At 62.9% G+C, this 21771-nt stretch overlaps 1 protein-coding gene across 1 annotated transcript in view; it reads left to right on the forward strand.

Moving 5' to 3' along the window:
* The first annotated feature begins 17058 nt into the window (after nucleotides 1–17058).
* LOC117646296 (transcription factor AP-2-epsilon) overlaps nucleotides 17059–21771 on the forward strand; it is a 42995-nt gene continuing 38282 nt past the window's right edge. Inside the window, exon 1 of the mRNA XM_034387156.1 lies at nucleotides 17059–17541. Coding sequence (XP_034243047.1) covers nucleotides 17059–17541 — 483 coding nt within the window. The remainder of the gene's footprint in view (nucleotides 17542–21771) is intronic.

Raw genomic sequence — 21771 nt, forward strand, 5'->3', positions numbered from 1 at the left:
AGGTGTCTTGTCCGCGTCTGGCGGGCGGTCGCGGCCGCACGCACGTCGCTGAGATTTCGAGGGAGGACGCGCGACGGCGACACGAAGACCGGGAGGCGGTCGAAATCCCAGACGCGTTTTGAGCTCCAGAGTGTCGCGAAACAGGACTTTAATTGAACGTGTGACCCCACCAATGGATTGCTCTCCGAACGAGGTATCCAGTCGGTGGGGTCATGTCATTCGGTTGGAGTCCGAGCGGACTCCGGAGCTCAAAACGCGTCTTTAGTTGTGGCCGCCGGCGCCGGTCTTCTAGCCCTCAGTGCACTGTACCAAGTCTGAAAATGTAGCGAATGTGTTTCTGCGGCCAGCCTGTTGGCGGCTTGTCGGCCGGCCTGGCCGCCTGGTCCGGTCGTCGTCGGCGACCTTGCAGCTTGCAGCAGCACACGACACGCACGTCCCCGTCGGCTCGATGTCCGAATCGCGATGTCGGAAGAGCGAAGCGGCGCGTAATTGGAGTGCGTTTATGGGCCGCCGAGCGATTCAGAAGGTCTGTCTCTCTCGCACCTTTACGGAGAGCCCCACGAGTGCGACAGAGACAGAGCGACGAATCGGCGGGCTGCGGCGGGCCGCCTTTTGCCTGTTGTTTCGCTTTGTTGTCGTTTTGATTCCCTCCGGGGATTGGACGCCCCGGCGGCGTCCATTTTGCCGGTCGGTGTGGGACGCTGTGAGACGCTGCGGGAGCCGCTTCGCCGCTTCCGAAACCCGCCGGTCCTTGAACCGGCTGGATGTGAAGGAATCCCGTCGGAAGGACCCCCTCGTCTGTCTCTCTCACACCGCAACGGGACGCCCCGTGAGTGCGACAGAGACAGAGCGGCCAAACGGTCCTTCGGAATCGCTCGGCGGCGGCCCCCTGGCCTGCCTTCTGCCCCGGGACCTCCGGGACCTCCCACTGGATTCCAGGCGCTCCGGAGCACTGGCTGCCTTTCCGGTCGGTCGCGCGCGCCCCGGCTACGCTGGGCTACGCCTTGGCCGGCCGGGTCGGGGGCCCCGCGCCGAGTGGTGCCACGCTGAGCACCGCGGAGCTCAACGAGGCTTATTTTCCGACTAGAAATGAAAAGCAGCAGTGATTAGTCGAGGCTCGGTGGCCACGGCCTGGGCGGGGCGGGGCGGGGCCGCACGGCGTGGCATGCGCCGAGTCTTTACCGCCAGAGGTGCACGCCAAGGCCAGGAGGATGCAGAGCACCAGCAGGTTGATTCCAAACCGTGCGAGAGAGACAGAGCGACGAGGCACTGTCCGGTCCGAATCGAGTCCGCGCAGCGGTGGCGGTTTTCCGGGAAATCTATTTCGGGTGCCGACGCCACCGCGGGACGTGTGTCCTTCCCCGTCAGGCTTGCCGTCAGGCGTGAGGGCGGGGCCGGCGGTCGGGTCGGACTCGCGCTCTGTCGCTGTGTCTCTCTCGCACCCCTGCGGGACGCCCCATGAGTGCGAGAGGGACGGAGCGACGGAACCATTACGTATTCGGAATCTGGCTGCTCGCCCGGCGGCCCGGCGGGTCGCGGCAGACGGCGCGGCGGCGGTGGCGTGACCGGCAGAGACCGCCATCTTTCACGCCGCGGCAGCGCCGCCATCTTGGACGCGGCCATGTTCACTTGTCGTACTTGTTAATTGTATTGCTCCGCGCCAAGTCGTCGTAATGCTAATATATGTAAAGGAGCCGCGGGGCGGGGCGGGGCGGGGCTGGGCTGGGCGGGGCGGGGCGGGCGCGGCGGGGCGGGCGGGGAGCGATATACATATCCCCATGGCGCACGTCGCCGTCGTCATCGCTGTCGGGGGAAACCGAGCGGAGCAGGATTTGGCGGCGCGGCGCGGCGGTTCCCCCGCGGGTTCCCCGTTCCACGCCGTGCCCCAGGCAGTGCTCCACGCGGGCCGCTGCTCGGCGCCACATTTATTTTAGCAGCTGTTCTTTGTCCAACCCTTTCTCCTCCCCATCCTTCTTCTTCTTCTTCTTCTCCTCCTCCCTCTTCTGCACGACGACCTCGCGCATTCCTCGCCGCGGGGCCACAGCTGCAGCCTTCATTCAGGGAAGGACTTTTCATCTCGCGCGCGCCTCTGTGTGTGTGTGTCTGTGTGTGTGTATGTCGTGTGTGTGTGTGTGTGCGCGTGTGTGTGTGTGTACGCTCCGGCTCCTCCGGCTCCGCGATTGAGCACATCTCATTGTGCGCGCTGACAGGTGGATGTATGGCCGCACCATGCCGCACCAGGCCATGCCGCCAGGCCCTGCACTGCCGTCACTGCCGTCACGCCTCGCGGCGCCGCGTTCGATAATCTGACCGTCATCGCGTGCGCCGCCAAGGAGCGCCGCCCTCCTGGACGCCGAGCGGCGCGCTAGCAGTGCGCCAGCAGTGCGCCGCCACTAATGCCATCTACGGCGGCCGCGGTACAGGTCCGCGTCGAAGGGCTCCGCGACGAGGTTGGCGTCGGTGGCCGTGCGGTCCGCGTCGACGCGAAGGACTGCCCGACGAGGATGGCGGCCACGTCCGCCGCGTGAAACGTAACCGGCCCGACGACGGCGTGGATGACCGCGGCGCCCTGCCCTTGATTCGCCGCGTCGCTGCGTTGATTGCAGCTTCTGCCTGTGTTATTTGTCCCGTTGCCCCGAATGCTGCTTCCCGGGCCAGCCGCCAGCCAGCAGGGCGTTCATTCCATTATTACACCGGCGGCGTCTTGCTGTTGTTGTTGTTGTTTGTAGGGCGTCCTCCGGATTCCGTTTGAGGCGAGCAGGGCGGTGATGCTGATAGCAGGCGTCAGGCCGACCGGGCAGCAAGCCGTGTAATTTGGCTCTGTGTCCATTTTCACGTATTTTCATTTTGGTCGGGGAGGACAGTGCGTGCCCCGACGCCCCTTGCGACGCCCCGACACGCGAACCCCGCTGGCTGGCTCGCTGCCGCTTGCTATGCGAATTAAAATCGCAATAGAAGAGATTCTCGTTTTCCATTCTGTTGGGCCTTCTTGTGTGCAAACAATTGGAGTGAAAGAAGTCTTCGACGGCAGTGCCATGTGTTCCGCGGCCTGTGGCGCGACGGCCATCTTGCGTGTGGAGCGGCACGCCGTGGCACGCCGTGGCACGGCGCGGGGAAAAAGGAAAAGGAGGAGAGACGGCTACCTTCTCATCAGTATTCACGCAAGATTCGTCAGTGACGCTTGTGCAACCCTCTCGTCCTCCTTTTGTGCTTCGACGACGACGTCAAATTGCCCCCGAGGTTGACATAAACACATTCATTGCGGCAGCGTGCCCATCAGCACGACTGTCTGTCTGCCTGTCTGTCTGTCTGCCTGTCTGTCTGTCTGTCTGTCCGTCTGTCTGTCCGTCTGCTCGCCGCCCTTCCACAATCGGCAGGTTTTCCATTCATTTGGCCAAGGACTGCGGACCGCGGCTCGGTCGGGGTGAATGGATCAACGACGGTCGCCATTTTGCGGCACGGAGGGGGAGGGGGGGGGGAGGGGGCGTATAATGAGGGTCTGGTAATTACGCCGATGTTTTATTCATAAGCATATCTCCGTGTGAGATGCTGATCGCGCCGTGCTCTGTGTGTGTGTGTGTATGTGTGTGTGTGTCACGGCGTGGTGTGTGCGAGATGGTGGTGCCGCGGGGGTGTTTCGCGTGTTCTATCCCAACTAGCCCGTCGTGTGTGTGTGCGTGTAGGTGAGTGTGCCCCATGGTGGCAGTAGTTTACATTGCAGCGACCGAATAAGAGTGCCGCTCTCGTCCACGCGGCGCCGCGATGACAGAGGCGATTCCCTATCGGCGTTGTCCATCGCCGTGTATTCGCCAGCCCCCCCGCTTTTATCACTATTAGCGGCGCGTCTCGCCGTGTGGCCACCCTACATGCGGGATGCCGTGCGGCGGACACCCTATGTACCGTGCGAACGGCCACGGTTCACAGGCGGGGCGAGGAATGTCGCACGGAGACGCGTTGCGAGAATATGGCGAATTTGCATCGTGTGATTTGTTAGGGAGTCGAGTTGAAAAAGCTTCTGCCTATCTGCGAGCGCCATAACTTGCTGCTGGAAATGCGCTCTACAATGTTTTATCCCCCGTTACTTTGAGGATTTTTTTTTCACGTGGCTTGAAGAAGAAAAGTCAAGTGTGGCGGCGGCGGTCCGAATTCCAACCTGTTTCTTCGCGGAGGTCCCAATCACCCCGCCAGTGGCCCAGCCATTGGCCCAGCCACGGCACTGCTAGCCGCACACTCGGCACGAACGCTGACAGAAGCTATCTGGAAATTACAGTGCTCCGTGGCGGTGTTTGGGGGCTCGGTCCTTAGCCGCCTCGGCTAGCCGCTGTCAAAGTATGAGAAGCTACCGGGCACGGGGCGAACCGCCAAGGCGAGCTTTACATTTTTATCTGGCAGGCCATTCCTTACCCCCATGCTTGGGCCGGGCTGCGCGGGCTGCGGCGCTAGGCCCCACATTACAGTGTCAAGACGCCGGCCGCTCGGCTACCGTCGTCACCTGGTCGTGCCTGGATCGGCAGAGGATCACTCCTGCTCCAGCACCATGTTCATGCGTTTACTCCGCAGGCGGCCTGGCGGCATGCAGGCACGTTGTTTGCGCCATTGATTCGTTACCGGCCCCGGAGCGGCTTCCGAACCGCGTGTCACGTCCGCGGCGGCTCGCCAGGGCCCGGCAAGGCCTGGCCTAAGGCCCGGCCGGGCTTCTTCTCCAGCCCCTCCGTCCTGGAGACTCCAGGCGGCCCTGGGCCACCCGGCCACGCCCAGAGCAGAGCACGCCGCCGACCCCCTGCCTTATTGCCGTCATTTTAAAAAAAGAAATCTCAAAACAAGAACAAAAATCAAACCGCGCGTCCCCAGCGCACATCATTTTTGATGCTGTTCTGTGCCTCTCGGTCATTTTGCAAGCAGCCGCTGCAGTTGCGCCCTGTATTGATAGTTCGCGTGTCTTTCTTCAAATCAATCTCTAGCTTATTTTCGAAATCAGTTTCCCCCCCGCCGTATTTACATACCGCGTCTCCGAAGGTGTTTTAGATAATTGCCCCGTAGGTCATCCCATCCCGCGTGAGGCCCTCATCTTCCTTTCAAGGAAGCCTTTTTCCTTTTCTCCGCGACGAATGCTGGACAATGTTTATGCGCTCCGGTTTCTCCGTGCGTGCGGCACGTACGGGGCGGCGTGCTCCAGCGAGGCTCCAGCGAGGCTCCAGCGAGGCAGGCTCCAGCCCCGTGCTGCAGCACTAATCATTAATTAGGACCACGGCCGCGTACTTGTTCGGCTCTTCGACAATTTGGATCACAATCACGCTGGCCGGGCCGGGCCTGCTTCCGAGGGGCCGCTCTGTCTCTCTCGCACCCGAGCGGAACGCCCCGCGAGTGCGACAGAGACAGAAACAATCTTCCGGCCGGTCGGAGCGACAGCAGCCAACAGCAGCAGCAGGAGATATGGGCCAAAAGCGCGCTTGAACCTGTTTGGGCTACCGGCGTACGTGCTGCCGGGGCATGGGGCAGGCCAGGCCGGGCAGGGCCTTGTTGGGGGGATGGGCCGCACTGCCTGCTAGCCGGCTACCGTATACAAGGTAATGAGTCCTTTGTGAAGATGAGATTGCTGGTTGCGAGGAAGCACGCCCGGCTTGATTTGTGTCTACTTCACGTCCTCGCTGCCGCCCGGGCCAGACCAGCCGGCTAGGCGAACCCCGAACCCCGAACCGGGTGAAACGGCCTAGCTTCCCCAGATTGAAACCCTGAATCGACGCCGACCTGACGTCATCACTAAGATGCCCTCAATGATCAGTGTGACATCTACAGCTGATCAGCCGTCAGTCTCAACAATCAATCCATTTCGCTCACTTTCAAAACTGCTCGCTCTCGGAAATTTTCTAGCTGATAGCTTGGGAACTCTATATTGTTATGATGGAGGTCACTAGGCTGAAGATCACCGTGATGGCAAATGTAGGGGCAAGACCACTCGTCTTTGGGTGCTGTCTTCGAGGGAGCCTCTTTGCATCTTCAAAAAACCATCACTGGCCTTTCCAAGAAAATCGTATGTTTACCGTTCGGTTGTAATTTTTTGGCGCGAAGTATCTGTGGTCCACTGACAGAGACACCGTGGTTTGTTTTGACTGTCCCGCATGAGGGTTGTGCGACTGACTGAGGGAGTGAAGCCCGCGGCGGTTCGGTGCCGACTGACTGACCGACCGCCAGAGGGGCAGGGCAGGCTGGCACCCTGGCACCGAGCTGGCACGGGGGTCGCCCACACACAGCACGGTCGGATCAGCTGACTAGAGAGGAAGGGGGGGGGGTTGCTGGGTTGCTCGCATCGACAGGTCAATAATACAGTCGCTTAGATACGGCTGCGAGTGTGATGCATTACCGCTAAGGACCCCGGCCCCGCCCACAAGCCACGCCGGGTTCGTGTGTGTGTGTGTGATGCGAGCTTTGTGCTCTAATTGTCGTTGAGCAGGAGCCTTGTGGGAAACAACCCCGGTAGCGCAAAATCCCCGTCGGGGAAAATCAACATTGCGAAAAAAGAGAGAAAATGGCGGGCATTGTCATTGAGAAAGCAGTCTTACCCTTTTCTTCGCGAAAGACGGGCAGAGCCTATTGATGCACGCGTCTGAAGGGATTACCCTTAGGCGTGCCGACTCGGCGGGGACCCCGAAAGCCGAGTTCGAAAGCCCTCCAAGGCACGAGGTTTGTTTGACTAGCCTCTCCACTCGATGGGGGCAAGGCGGGGCAAAGGGGTGGGGGGCAGTCGACTTGTAAACAGTCCGGTTATAGATCTCGAAGGAAGCCCTTGAATAACACTTTTGCCAGTGTGTTGTGTTGTGTGTGTGTGTGTAGGTGTGTGTGTGTGTGTGTGTGTGCGGTGTTTTGTCCTGCTCGTGCCCTTGACGACGACTTTTTTGCACTAACGCTGCGTGTTTTCCTTGCGTGTTGCAGGTAAGCGGCGGTGGGATGACGCTATTGCCCGCCTTGCAGGCCTTGCAGGCCTTCCCGGCGCCGAAGCAGCAGCAGCAGGGCGCCCTGCTCTGGGTAGGTTGCACTGGTTACAGCATGACGCCAAGTCTGCGCGAAATACCGCAGCAGACTGATTCCGGAATGAGTCTGCTGCCGAGAAGGAGAGCACCGGCGCCTCACGTTGGCGACGCCTAGGCATTCCTCTTTCGCACCCACTCGCTCCCTCTGCTGCCCCGTTTGACTGCCGCCGCCTGGTTCCGAAAGCGGACCGTCGCTCTGCCTCTGTCACACTCTCGGGGCGTCTCCTGTACGGGTTCGAGAGAGACGGAGCGACGAAAACGTTTCTTCGGAGTCAGCAGGCGGTTGGTTCGGACAGGATGCGCCGTGTTGTTGCCATTCGCCTCCTCCCCCACCTGACCGCGCCGCGCCGTGCCGTGCCGTGGCGTGCCGTGGCGTCCGTCTCCTCGCCGACATTGTCCGACTTCAACTTCGCGAGACGAGGAGCTTTTATTCTCCGGGGCCTAATTGTAGGCCATAGGCCTCGGGTTGCGCTCCGTGAAGTCGGTCGTCGTGGCGTCCATAACCGACGCCGCGCCGCCGCGCTCCGTCCGCCCGTTCCGTTCCGACTCCGTTTACATTTTTCGCTCTTTGTCTTCCTTGTTTTCTTCCTGCTGCACTTGTTATCCAGCCGCCGCGCCACAGTGGGTTGGCCAGAAGACCGGCGGAGGCGGCCAAAAGTCTAGACGCGTTTTGATCTCGCAGAGTCGCTAAACTGGACTCGAACCGAACGTGTGACCCCACCAATGGATTCCTCGTTCGGAGAGCAATCCAGTGGTGGTGTCACCGCTCAAACTGGCCTCGCGCGCGGACGAGGTTCCGCGAGTCGCCGCGAGATGGCGCTGCGCGCGCCGAGCCGCCGCACGCTCGCGGTGGCGACCTAGGTTAGCGTAGTAAATAGTTTGCATGCAAGTTTCCACTCGTTCGTCTTACGTCTTACGCGTTCGCAGTTGGACATACGTTCGGCTCGAATCACTTGTAACCACTCTTAAGCTTGAAACGCATCAACTATTTTGTCGTCTCGACGGTCGTCTGACTAATTCACTGAACGTGGCCACTTCGCACGACACCAGAAATTTCTAAACTTTTGTTTAATTCAAATCATGTTGAAGTTTCTAACAATCTTTTTGACCGTGTACCTGCTTTTGTTGTGGTCGATCTGTTATTAGCGTGGCGGGACTGGGTCGCTGAAACCCATAAGGCTCGAAGGGCCGCAGTCTGTGACAGATGGGTGGGGTGGGGAGGGGGCGCGGTCCTTTGGAGGGTGGATGATTATTAATACATAAAGAATAGACTGTTTCTTCTGGAGGGCGCTAGGGGGCGGGGCGGCTGGTTGGCGAAGGCCTCGCCGGCCGGTCGGCGGTCTTTACCCAGGGCCGAGAGTTTCATCTCCCGTCCCGCCGAGCGATTCAGAGGAGTCGTTCTGTCTCTCTCGCACCCCTACGGGAGCGCCCCACGAGTGCGACAGAGACAGACGGCGACGAAACGACTCGTCGGAATCAGGCGGCCGGCGGACCTCCAGAGTCCTGCGGGGGCGCCCCGCCCCCCCTGACAAACTGAGGGCCAGGTCAACTCGGGGGTAACTCGGGGGTAACTCGGGGTAACTCGGGGTAACTCGGGGGTAACTCAAGGGGAAGTCGGGGGGAAGTCGGGGGGAAGTCGGGGGGAACTCGGGGGGAAGTCGGGGGGAACTCGGGGGGAAGTCGGGGGGAACTCAGGGGCAAGTCGGGGGGAACTCGGGGGAAACTCAGGGGCAAGTCGGGGGAACTCAGGGGTAACTCGGGGCAAGTCGGGAGGAACTTGACCGACTCGCCCAAACACTAGAAATACGCTCCAAACTAGCACCGTTGCCTTTTTCTCGTTGCCCCGATTCTAAAAGTGCCCCTACTTGCCCCTCTAGCTCAGCGGTTCCCAACCTGGGTCGCGACCCGGGTCGCGAAAAAATTTTGAGGGGTCGCGGCGAGGTGGCTGGGGTCGCCTGGGGTCGCGGTGGTTTCCCGGCTGGCCCACACGCCGAGCACTGGCTGCTTAAATGCCGCAAAGTTGATCAAAACGGTCACAATGTGTGTAAAAGATCGTGTTTTGGGTCGACTTTAAGCATCCACTGCTTCTGATCTGAGGCGGTAAATCGCCCTCCCTCAACGGGCAATTGGTCTTTGGACCTTCCTTTAGCATGCCTTTGTTACGGAGTGCGATTATTTGCCTTAGTTTGGGAGCAGTTTTGCCACAAAGTTGATCAAAACACGATTTTTTCAGACATTTGTGACCGTTTTGATCAACTTTGCGGCAAAACTGCTCCCAAACTAAGGCAGATAATCGCACTCCGTAACAAAGGCATGCTAAAGGAAGGTCTAAAGACCAATTGACCGTTGACGGAGGACGATTTACCGCCTCGGATCAGACGCAGTGGATGCTTAAAGTCGGCTCAAAACACGATTTTTCACAGACATTTGTGACTGTTTAGACCAACTTTGCGGCAGTACTGCTTCCAAACTGAGGCAGATAATTGCACTCCGTAACAAAGGCATGCAAAAGGAAGGTCCAAAGACCAATTGCCCGTTGAGGGAGGGCGATTTACCGCCTCAGATCAGAAGCAGTGGATGCTTAAAGTCGACCCAAAACACGATCTTTTACACACATTGTGACCGTTTTGATCAACTTTGCGGCATTTAAGCAGCCAGTGCTCGGCGTGTGGCCAGCCGGGAAACCACCGCGACCCCAGGCGACCCCAGCCACCTCGCCGCGACCCCTCAAAATTTTTTCGCGACCCCATTTGGGGTCGCGACCCCAAGGTTGGGAACCGCTGAGCTAGAGGGGCAAGTAGGGGCACTTTTAGAATCGGGGCAACGAGACAAAGGCAACGGTGCTAGTTTGGAGCGTATTTCTAGTGTTTGGGCGAGTCGATCAAGTTCCCCCCGACTTGCCCCCGAGTTACCCCTGAGTTCCCCCCGACTTGCCCCCGAGTTCCCCCCGAGTTCCCCCCGACTTGCCCCTGAGTTCCCCCCGACTTCCCCCCGACTTCCCCCCGAGTTCCCCCCGAGTTCCCCCGACTTCCCCTTGAGTTACCCCCGAGTTACCCCCGAGTTACCCCTGAGTTACCCCGAGTTACCCCCGAGTTGACCTGGCCCTCAGTCTGTCAGGGGCCGACCGCCCCGACCCCGACGCGCGCGGGTTTTATGTATATTTTCTCAACAGAATATTCCGTTAATGAGTACACTTTTGAAAACGGTTTGCCCGCCACTCCCGTCTGGCGGCATTAAAGTTTCACGGAAGACTCGCGCTGCTCTCGGAGTGCAGCGAATTGGCAGAACGGCTTTTTATTTTTCTCAAGTTTGGACAGCGATTTTCTGGAGGAGGATCCGCGCGGCGCTTTTGGCTTTCGGCCTGAGCGATTCGACGGCACTCTGAAGACGGCGTCCGTCGCTCCGTCTCTCTCGCACTCACGGGGCGCTCCGTTGGCGTGCGAGAGAGACAGAGCGACGAAACGACTCGGCGTCCGCGCGTCAAGCGGAGACGTGGGCTGCCGTCCTATCTGACTAATGGCCGCCATGGCGTTGCCCGACGCCCTGCGCGCCGATTCCGAGCAGCGCCGCCGCGGCTCCGCGCGGGTGCGAGAGAGACAGAGAGCGGAGTTCGGAACCGGCCGGCGATCCTGCTGACGGTCCGGCCTTACAGCGTGTACCACGCCGCCTAGCGCCGCCAAGCAGAAGAAGAAGTGTTGATTCCCGAACATGCCCTTCGGTCCGCTCGACGCGGGGCGCGGGGCCTGGACAGGGCGGGGCGGGGCGGGGCGGGGCCGTGCGCGGCAGGCGGCCGGCCTGCGTTTAAAACGTCCACCTCGTCCACCGGCAACGGGAGTGTATCATAAGAGAGATGAGCGGACTGGACCCGCGCGCCGTGCCACGCCGCGCCGTGCCGCGTGTATCGTGACAGCAGCGTGTGTGCGTGGACCTGCCCAGATTCCTGTGTAATGACCCGCTCGTCACTGTGTGTGTGTGTATGTGTGTGTGTGTGTGTGTGTGTGTGTGTGTGTGTGTGATGGACGCTGGGCTGCGCGTGTGCTGTAACCAGGTACAATAAGAGCACGACGCTCGCGACGTAAAGAGGGGGTGGCTGTGAAGGGGAGCGTCCGTATGCAACGAGCCACAGTTTTTTTTTTTCAATGTATCTCTGACGAGTTGTTTTTTGTATTTCGGGGCGGTTTGTGCCTCGATGTGGTTCCGCGGGACGTGGTTGAGGTGACGGCACGGAGACAAGCGCCCGGAGGGTAGGCCGTCCGGATGCAGTGCCGCCAGGCGGGACTGCCTAGGCGGACGCGGACGGGGTTTCCCGGAAGCGAAGAGAAGGCCGCCCCACAGTGGATTTGCCAGAAGATCGGCGCCGGCGGCCAAAACTCTGGACGCGTTTTGAGCTCCAGAGTCGCGAAACAGGATTCGAACCGAGCGCGTGACCCCACCAATGGATTGCTCGTCGTTCGGAGAGCAATCCATTGGTGGGGTCACACGTTCGGTTCGAGTCCCATTTGGCGACTCCGGGATTTTAGCCGCCTCCAGCGGTCCATCTGGCCCACTGTGCGCACACCGCACCCTCCCGGAGTGCCCCGCCCCGTCTCCTCCGCCGCCCGCTTCCTTTTCCTTCCTCCCGAATCTGCTGAGAGTTTGTGGGTGATATTGTTGCGTTTGAAGATTATACGCGCTCTGAAATCGGAACGCGCGCGGGGCGGGGAGGGGAGGGGGAGTGGAGGGCGGAGGGCCGGTCGGGCTGGCTTGGAGTCTTCGCGCGCAGATTCTCTTTCCTTCCCCTCCAACCTCGGCACGGCAGGCAGGGCAGGCTCGGCAGGCAGAAAGAAAAGCAAAATGGAAACGAGCCCAGAGCACCGAGAGCCCCGCGGGCATGGGGAGGACGAGTGGGGCCGGGGCAGGCCGGGGCGGCACGAGCGTGCTCGAGTGAGAGGGAGAGGCAGCGAGACCGGAGAACCGGGGAGGAGGAACAGAGAGAGAAAGAGGGAGGATGACGTGGACGCGGGGCAAGGGCGACGCGAACAGCGCAAACGGTTTCCGTTTTGAGCGTTTCGTCACTCTGTCTCTCTCGCACCCATGTGCGAAACGCCGCGTGAATCGCCTTAAGAGTGCGGGAGAGAGACACTAGACGAAAGCAGTGTTCGTTTTAGAAACGTGACAAGGATCAGTCTCTGCTGTAGAGCTTTTGGACATTGTGGTGCCTGTCGCTAAATTAATGCTCTCGTTCGGTAGTTTCGTCTCTCTAGTTGCTGATTCAAATGTGGCGAGTACTCGCTGTCGGCAGTAGTCCGCCGTCCGTTCCGCCGGCTCCAGGGCGTTCAAACTGCGGCCCCGTTCGCGCCGCCACCGGCCGTCGCTACTCCACGTCGGCGGGCGGCGGCACCATGGAGGGACCTCGGCGCGGGAGTCTCTCCGCGCGCCGCTCCAGCGCGTGGTGCGTGCCGCGGCCGGCAGGGGGCGCTGGTGCACCGCTCCAGAAAGCAGAAACCTGTTCCCGTCTCGCTCTCCCTCCGGAGGGAGCACAGTGGGCCAGAAGACCGGTGGAGGCGGTCGAAATCCCGGACGCGTTTCCAGCTCCAGATTCGCTAAATGGGACTCGAACCGAACGTGTGGCCCTACCAATGGATTGCTCTCCGAACGAGGAATTCATTGGTGGGGTCATACGCTCGGTTCGAGTCATGTTTACTGCCTCTGGAGCTGAAAGCGCGTCTAGAGCTTTGGCCGCCGGCGCCGGTCTTCTGGCCCACTGTGCGGAGCCGGGCGGCGGGCGGGGAGGACGGAGCAGGGGATTTGCATCGGCATTCGATTGGAACCCGACCCGACCCGGCCGGCCCGATCTCGCCCGATCTCCGAATGCGATGCCCGGTCACTTCGCGGCGAGGCACTTCGTGTCCACTTCGTGCACCGCAAATCGCATCCATATTCACGTCCACATTCGCCTGCCTCGCGAGCGTAGCGCCCCCGAGTCGCGTGGGAGGCACAGTGCGCGTCACTCGGTTTACTACCTGCAATTGAAATTCCCGCATCGCAACTTCACTGTAAAAAAAGGGGGGGGAATTTTGTTGAAAGTGGATTTTGCAGCTCGGCTTGTGCTGTATACTTTATGCGCGCGAACGTTATCCCCGGGTCGGCATAAAGAATGTTGTCAGGCAGACTTCCGCCCCCTCACAGTGTGGCGACACCTTTCGTGGTCCTCGCGCCGTCCTGCCGTCCTGCGGACTGACGCCGAGAGTCGTTTTCGTCGCCCTGTCTCTCTCGCACTCGTGAGGCGTGCCGTATAGGTGCGAGGGAGAAGGAGCGACCAGAGCAACTCTCGGCAACTCCGCCGGCGCGGCTCGACCGCCTCGGAGGTGTCGTGTACTTTGACTATCTGCCCGCGCCACAAAGCATCCCTCCCCTCCCTCTCCCAGCGCCATCCGCTCACCCTTCCGCGCGCCGCCCCACGAGGCCCAGGAACTGCAGCGGTGATAAGGAGCACATCAGGCTCACCCAAAAAGGAGAGAGAGAGAGAGAGAGAGAGGAGAGAGAGAGAGAGAGAGACAACTCACAGGCTATAAGTACGTTTCTACATAGTCGGCCAACACAGTTGTGCTTCTTTATGCTACATCGAAGCCGTCGACTTCGGCACCGTGAGGTGATTTCGACTGGCAATAGACTAACCTAACTTTTTCAAAATGTTCATCTGCTCTTTTGCCAGCAGCAGCTTCATGACCAGCTTTGAGCTCTGCAGGAATGGAACGAATCGCGCATCATTTCTCCAGTTGTCCCACGTTTCGCGGAAGTCACCCCGATGGACGGTGTAAACTTCTTAGCAACGTCTGCGAGCGACCGTTCTTTTCGCAGCGTGCGAATCGGAACAGGACGCGCGAGAGACGTGAAACGGGTCGCTCTGAATTTTTCATCCCCAGTCATTTTCCGTCCGTCCGCTGCTTTTGTGGTCCGCCCGCTCGCTGGTTGTTGGTTGACCCTTCTGCGCCGTTCGGAGAAGTGATGACGCCAAAATGATGACAGCGCGGAAGCAGTCACAATTTCCGTGTGCTGGGGGCGGGGCGGGGCGCGGTGGCCGTTATCGGCAGCGCCTCAACACCCCGCCGCCCCACCCCGCCACCCGCCGTGCTTTTTGATAGCGGAGTACAGGAGGGAGAGACGCTCGGAAAAGAATCCCGCTGGGTTCGCGTTAAAAAGTGCCAAAGTACGAGACGAAAACGACTCTCTGAATCAGTTGCTGGCAGCGCGCACGGCCGCACGGCCTCGTCGACCCGGTCGGCCCGAGGCTCGCCTTGTGGGGGCTTTACCGTCCCATTCACCTTTAGGACCCTCGGCCTCTCGGGCCGGGCCGGGGGCGGAACAAAACACAACAATGTTGAGACAGCTGGTGGCCGGCGGGGCACACAGTGCGCCTCACAGTGGGCCACACAGTGGGCCCGCGGCAGGCAGAGCGACGGAGATGGAGAGTGCGGCGCGAGCAGATCCGGCGGTGGGGCCGGCGGGCAGAGCGGCCTGCACTGCAGGACTCCTCCAGGACCTGGAATGACCCCCCCCCCCTCCTGGTCCTCGCCTGCCTCGCCGCGGCGCACCCTGCCCCAGCGCCACGCCACGCCGCGCCACGGCCGACGGGTTGTGGACACCCACGCATCGCCATTGGCGACCGTCCGGGCGTCCCGGCCCCGTCCCGGCCCAGGCCGCCGGGCCGTGCGGCCTGCAACGCAACTCTCCAGCCGAGTCTCCAGCCGCCTGCAGTCGTAACGTTCCAGGAGACTCCAGCAGGGAGTTCCAGCCATATAGGACGAATGCAAATCTTGCATTGGCAGCCGGGCTCGGCGGGCTCCTCCCCGTCCCTGGGTGATGCGGGGACACACTGGCTGCAGTGCAGACTGATTCCGAGAGTCGTTTTCGTCGCTCTGTCTCTGTCGAACCTATGCGGGACCCTCCATGGGTGCGGGAGAGACAGGCCGACGAAAACGACTGCGGGACACCTTCCAGCGTCCAGGACTCGATCCAGGTCCTGAGGGGCACGCCGTACGTTCGAGGAGGAGTACCAGCCGAGAAGCAAGTCTACTTCCTGCAGGCTCATTCCGAGAGTCTGTTTGCGTCACTCTGTCTCTCTCGCACTCATGTGGCGTCCAGTATGGGCACGAGAGAGACTGAGCGACGAGAACAAGTCTCGAAATCAGTGTGCTGGAAAAGCTGAAGCGGGCGATCCCCGCGCTGTACGTAGAAGCAAGTGCACTTCCTGGAGAAGCGGGCGGTGTCTCTGGAAAAGCGGGCGAGGATCCTGGAGCGGTAGGCGCGGCGCGTGCCCAGGGCCTGGCGCCACGGAGGCGCGGGGCGGGGCGGGGCGGGGCGGGGCGGGGCGCGGCGGTCCAGACGGGCGGCACGGGGCGGATACGGACGGATAAGCCCCGCGCGCGCCGCGCTGTGCCGCGACGCCGCGACTCGCCGAGAGAGAGAGAGAGAGAGAGGAGGGAGAGAGACGGCAAGAGGCGTAGGAGAGGAGAGAGGCGAGGCGAAGGGAGCCGAGTCCGTGTGGGCAGAGCGACCGGGCCGGCCGACCCGACCCGTCCTTACCGCCAGGCAAGCTCCGGGCAGGCTCCAGCCGCTCCAGCCGCTCCAGCCGAGGCTCCAGCAGGCAGCGCGCCAAAGCAGCGCGCCAAAGCAGCGCGCCGAGCGACGCACCAAGCCCGGCTTCGGCGGCGAGCAGCGATAGAGACAGAATAAGAAAATAATCGTAAAAGTAAATAAAGAAAAGCAAGCGATACGAGGGAGACACCTCCAGCCTGCCCAGCCCGGTCCGGCCTCCGGCTGCCTCCGGGCCGGATGGCCGAGGTTAGGTTAGGCCGCCAGCCCCGCCAGCCCCGCCAGCGCCGTGCCGCCTTGGCCGCGGTGGCGTGCGGACGGCCGCGCCGCAGCCCCGCAGCCCCGCAGCCCGCGGTACGTCCGAGGGGGCGGGGGACGACGGGCCGCGGGGGACCGCGGGGGGCTCCGGGACCAGTTGCAGCGACGGGCGCGCGCCCAGCGGCCACCAGAGGAAGGAGGCTTATGCCTGGCAGGCCAGGGCAGGCCAGGGCGGGCCGCCGGGGCACGGCGCTGGCACGGCAGGGTCGGGAAGGTGAGGCGGGCGGGGCGGGGCGGGGCGGGGTTGGGCGGGGGGCAGCCGAATCCCTGAGTGGGCAGCACGCCGAGCTCATTCATGTCCTGGCCGGAGCGGCGCGTGGAGCGAGCGACGACGACGCGCGTGCAGCGGCGACACCGGATTCGAAGCGCGGCCCCGCGGCCCCGCGGCCAGGACAGTGTCGCGTCGAGGCCCCGTGTACAGTGTGGCAGTGTCGCGGAAGAGGGCTGGGGGAGGACCACCCCGTCAGTGCAAGTGCAGTGCGTCAAGTGCCAGTGCAGTGCGTGTGTGTGATTGTGTGCAACAAGTGGCCCACGTGCGGCGGGGCTTGTCCCGAGGGCTCACTCGGCGGCCACTCGGCCGTGGGGCCGGCCGGCGGCAGGACAACGGCGCCGCGGTCCAGCTGCCCACGCAGCCGGCCTTCCGGTCGACGGAGAGGGTTCATCGGCGAGGTCAATGGATGCGTGCTGCTCTTAGCGCTGCTACATATTGAACGCGCGTGAGCGGCGGGCCGGCGGGTCAGAGGTCGCCGAGTCCAGTCCGAGGCCGGGGCAGAGGCCGCGGGCCAGTTCCAGGGGCAGGGCGGGCAGGCAGGGCAGGAGCGTCAGGCGGCTCCCCGGCCCCTCTCCCGCGTCTCGCTCCAGCGTCTCGCTCCAGCCGGCTCCAGCCGCGCCGCGGGAGGGACAAGGATGCCGCGCCAGTGCCGGACCAGTTGGGAAGGGCACGGCGTGGCGGGGCGAGCCGCAGCCTGGCGCGCCGGGGCTCTGGCTCCTCTGGCTCTGGCTCCTCCGGCCCCGCACACCCACATATTTGTCTCCGTGGAGGACAATGACTCCGCGTGGTGACTTGGGTGACCTCCCAGACGCCACCGTGCTGGCCTAGAGGCCCCGGAGGCCGCCCTCGAGGCGACACCACGCCGTCATGGCGCACCTGCAGCCGCGCGCCGCCACCAGCTCCAAGGAGAGAGTCGCCAGCCCCGAGTCCGCCGTCGGCTCCCCGGAGTCGGACAGCCTGGACCTGATCCTGGACGCGAGGAAGTCGGCGCTGCCCTCGCGGCGCACGCTGGCCGTGCCGCACCAGAACCTCAACAACAACATCCTCAAGAGGCCCCGCCAGCCGCCACCGCGCCGCGGCGCCGGTCGCCTCGCCAACGGCGCCAACGGCAAGGCGCTGTCCCTGGCCTCGTCCGGCGCGTCGTCCGACCAGGAGGAGGCCGTGCCCCTCACCAAGAAGCCCTTCGTGGTGCGCCGCCGGTTGCGCGCCGACGACCCCGACGACGAGGACGTGTGCTTCGACCTGTCCGTGGACGCCGCCCTGAGCCGCAGCGACGACGGCAGCGCCGACGAGGCCGTGGCGGCGGCCAGCGGGGCCAGCAGCGCCGAGGACGAGGACCGCGATGACGAGGTAACGACGGCCGCCGAGGACCGCGACGACGACGGGTTTGACTGAACCGCGCGCCGCGCTCTGCATCGCACAGGGACGGACCCTGGCATGTCGGCATGGACATTGGTCGGGGCGTGGCGCGGCGGGGCGCGGCGGGGCGGGGCGTGGGCGTTGCCGCGTGCAGTGTGGTGCGGTACACTCCCCCTCAGCAGCACGCCGGGCCGGGCCCCGCCGGGGTACAGTCCGCACCGCGGCGATGGGGGGCGTAATGCAGCATCCCACGCCTCACGGCGACACCGCACCGAACGCCTTACAGTGAAGGCAATCTCACCTCGCACTGCTCGCCTTGCATTATTTTCCCCCGGCGCGCGGGGCGCCGCCACACTGTCTGACTTTGTCGCGCTTTTGGCCAACCGGCCGGCCTAGCCGGCAAATGTCACGCTGTGCAGCGAGTCCCGCTTACACGTTGCGCGATGCCGTTGCACCGTTACAGTGGCGCAGACTAGTTGACGCGGCGTCCTTGACGGCCAGGTAGCGGCCTTGGTGAAGGCCCTGACCCTCCTCCCTGACGCAAAACGGACAAGCCGCGGGGCTGCTGGCAGCAATGACAGCGCGCCTCCCTTGTTTCTGCAGACGTAACGGGACCTTTCTTCCTTTCTTCTCTGTCTCTCCCTTTTTTGCATCTCTATTTCTGCCGCTTTATGACGTCACCATTGTGTTTCGGTTTTTTCCTCGCGCGAGCCGGCCGGGAGCAGTCTTGCTTTTGGATATGCATCTGCGGACCTGCAGCCTTGTGCAACCTTGGCCGGCCGGGGCTTGCCGGGCCCGGACCCGTTTATAAAGTGAAGGCGGCTTTGCATTCTGCAGACTGATTCCGAGAGTCGTTTTCGTCGCTCTGTCTCGGGACGCCCCATGAGTGCGAGAGAGACAGAGCGACGAAAACGACTCTCGGAATCAGTCTGCTGCTTCCCTCTGGCTTTGGGCTGCCGGTCGAGCGAGCCGTGCCTACCAGTGGCGTGGCGGCCCGGGCGACTGACTCCCAAAGTGGCCCCCGTTTTGCATCGCCCGTCGAAGCCGTGCCTAATAGAGTCCTCCGACTGCATTTATTTCCTCAGTCCGCTTCTGTCACTCCAAAAAATAAAGTTTAACTATTTTAAACCGGGTTTCCTTTTCGGGGAGAAATTTGTCTCTGCCAAATATCTATCCCTTTCTCCTCGAGCCTCGTCTCCGTGCACGTGTCCCCCTGGGGTCCCCCTTCGCCACGCCACCTTTACTTGGGCATAGAAAATGCGAAGAGTGGCGACCAGTCCGGCGCGTTGCAGTGGTCGCTGTATACCCGCCGCGGGTCCAAAGGTCGTCGGTAAAAACTTCTTTAACGCGCTGCCTGGCCGTTGCTTGGCCGCTGCCTGCATTTGACTGATGAGTCGCCGTGTACCCCCCCCCCCCCTCTGTCCCGCAACTGGAACCCTGCTTTGCCACCTGGGCGCTTGCAGCGCTTGCAGCTACTCGTTGCAGCCGGTCCGGGGCCCGCTGCAGGCAAAGGCGCAAATGGCGATCCACGCCACTCGAAAATTACCACTCAATTAGAAGGGAAGGTTCGCGGGTTCGCGTCCCGCAAGCGGCGAGGGCCTGGGTCAAAACGGAGGGGGACTTTACTGCGGCGGAGTCGCGAGGTGGAAGCCATCGGCATGCGTCAACACGGCAGACTGATCCCGCGCCTCGTCGCTCTGTCTCTGTCGCGCGCGTTGGGCGTCCCGTGCGGGTGCGAGAGAGACAGAGCGACTCTGTGCTTCGATAGCGCGGCGGCGCCCATTGCTTTTGCGGTGCAACGTGATATGTTTGTTTGAAAACTCGTTTTCCTGATTGCTGGACGAACATTGCTCAAACGTTTTCTGCGATTCGTCGCGGGCCGAGAGGCGAGTCTGCCGCGACGCGAGGCGCGAGGCGCGGAGCACTGTGGCCGAGCCCGGCCGGCGGTGCCAGCCACATTTCTCTGGATTATCCCCGTGACAACTGAAAGGCTCAAGTCTGAAGGTGTCGCCGACGACGACCCCGCGCCGCGCCGTATGCGGGCTCGACTGCCGCTCGCCCCACTGCCGACTGATAAAACTCGCTTTTGATTCTCTTTTCGTTTCTGTTCCTGCGTTCTGCGCGCGAGGCAGTGGTTGTAAGTATGTAGCGGCTCGCGCCGCGACCGCCCGCGGCGGCATGGCGGGCTTCCCAGCAGACTCATTCCGAGAGTCGTTTTCGTCGCTCTGTCTCTCTCGCACGCCTGGATCATCCCGTATAAGTGCGAAAGAGACAACGAGAATGACTCTCGGAATGAGTCAGGGGCGCTGATCGGGAAGAGAGTGGCGCTGGTGCGGGTGCGCCGCCTGCGTTCAGGTCTCCAGGGCCTTTTCGTGGCGCTGTCCCTGCTGCCGTGCTGCCCTGGGGCGCGAGAGGGACAGAGCGACGAGATAGAGTGATGCTCGGAGTGGCTGGGCCCGCCGCCGTGGGGGGCACCTCCACTTCCTGCCGTGGGGCACCCCGACGTCGCGAGGATGCGTCGCGTAGCGTCGCGGACCCTCATCCTCATCCTCGGCCCTCGGCCACGCGAAAGTCGCCCCGCCGCGGAGACTCGGAGGAACATGCGGGGCTTTTCTCGCAGTCCCGCGGCTCACGTTTCCCCGCGATTTGCATGTGGGCCCAAACCGTGGCGGCGGGGCTCGGCGGGGCGCGGCGAGGCGCGGTGTCACTCGGGGCTCCTCCTACGCCCGTTGGCCCCTTGCCTGCCCGTGGCCGCCTGTGGCCCATTCCGAGCCGGGTGCTCCGTCTCTCTCGCTCCGCCCCGGGACGACCCACGGCTGCGAGAGAGACAGAGCGACGAAAGCCCCGTTCGGAGGCAGCCCGCTGCCTGGCCCGTGGGGACCGAGACACACACTCCTGCGGGGTGCGGGGGCCGCGGGGGCCGCGGGGACGGCGGCGGGTCTCCGGACAGGCCCACCGGGCGGGGCCCAGGGCAGCCGGGCGGGGCCGTCCGGGCTTATTGTCGCGGGGCCCCGCGAGGGGCACGGCCTGCCCGGCCTGCCCGGCGTGGGGGCCGACGTCGACGTGATGCTACGTGCGCCCCTTTCCCGATGCCGCCAGATGGCGCCGCCGCCCCCGCCAGATTCGCACGCGCCACCGCACGGTGGGCCAGAGGATTGGCGCCGGCGGCCAAAAACTACACGCTTTGAGCTCCAGAGTCACTAAATGGGACTCAAACCGAACGTGTGACCCCACCAATGGATTCCCCGTTCGGAGAGCAATCCATTGGTGGGGTCACACGTTCTGTTCGAGTCTCATTCAGCAACTCTGAAGCTCAAAACGCGTCCGGAATTTTGACCGCCTCCACCGGTCTTCCGGCCCACCGTGCACCGGCCCGTCCTGGCTGTCCTCCTCCAAGCCGCGTATTACGATGACGGCTCACTTCTTTTCGAGATAAAAACGTGCTTGGACGACGACGCCGTGGCGGCGCTACCGCCGAGCGCGGCGCGTGCGAGCGTGCGCCTGCGGCGGCAGGGGCCAGAGGCGAGGCCAGAGGCCACGAAGCAGGCCGTGCCGCGGGTCAGCCGCCCGACGCCGCCACGCCCGTCTGGCGGCCCCTCCCCTCCCCGCCCGCGCCGCGCCCTCGCCCCTATCTGGCCTCGCGGCCGATCGCGCCGCCGTGGGGACTTTCGCGGATAGCGCCCCCTCTACCGCCACGGCCGAGCCGACGGCTGCCGACGGCCAAGCACGGCGCGCCACCGGCCGGGCCGCCTTTTTCTCTAACTGTGTCGAGGCGCGGCGGGCGGGGCGCCACCAGGCGGGCGCCATCCCGAGACGAGCCCGCCGAGCCAGCCCGCCACGGCAGCCACGGCCCCCGCGCGGTGGCCGGGCCGAACCGTGTAACCAGTCCAACTGCAACCACGTTTTTAGGGCTGTTGTCGGCGGAAGCCCCCGTAGCACTATCAAGCGGAGCGATCTTAGGCCGGAACGACAAAAAAATTGAAAAAGCAATTATTGGTTGTGAAAGTGCGTGTGGGTGATTGACAGATACGGGCAGGGCACGCGCCTGCCACCGAGACGAGAGGCTTTTCGAACGCTTGCGTAACCCCGCCGCGCCCTGCACAATGGAAGGCTTATCGCTCGGCTTGTCGGCAGACGAACACCGCGCGTCCACTATAAAAACACGACGTGATATCCGGGACGCCGTGCGAGTAAGCCGTCCGGTGCTTATTGGCAGTTCGC

The sequence above is a fragment of the Thrips palmi genome, unplaced genomic scaffold, assembly GCF_012932325.1.
Source record: "Thrips palmi isolate BJ-2018 unplaced genomic scaffold, TpBJ-2018v1 HiC_scaffold_19, whole genome shotgun sequence".
In the NCBI taxonomy this organism is placed as follows: Eukaryota; Metazoa; Arthropoda; class Insecta; order Thysanoptera; family Thripidae; genus Thrips; species Thrips palmi.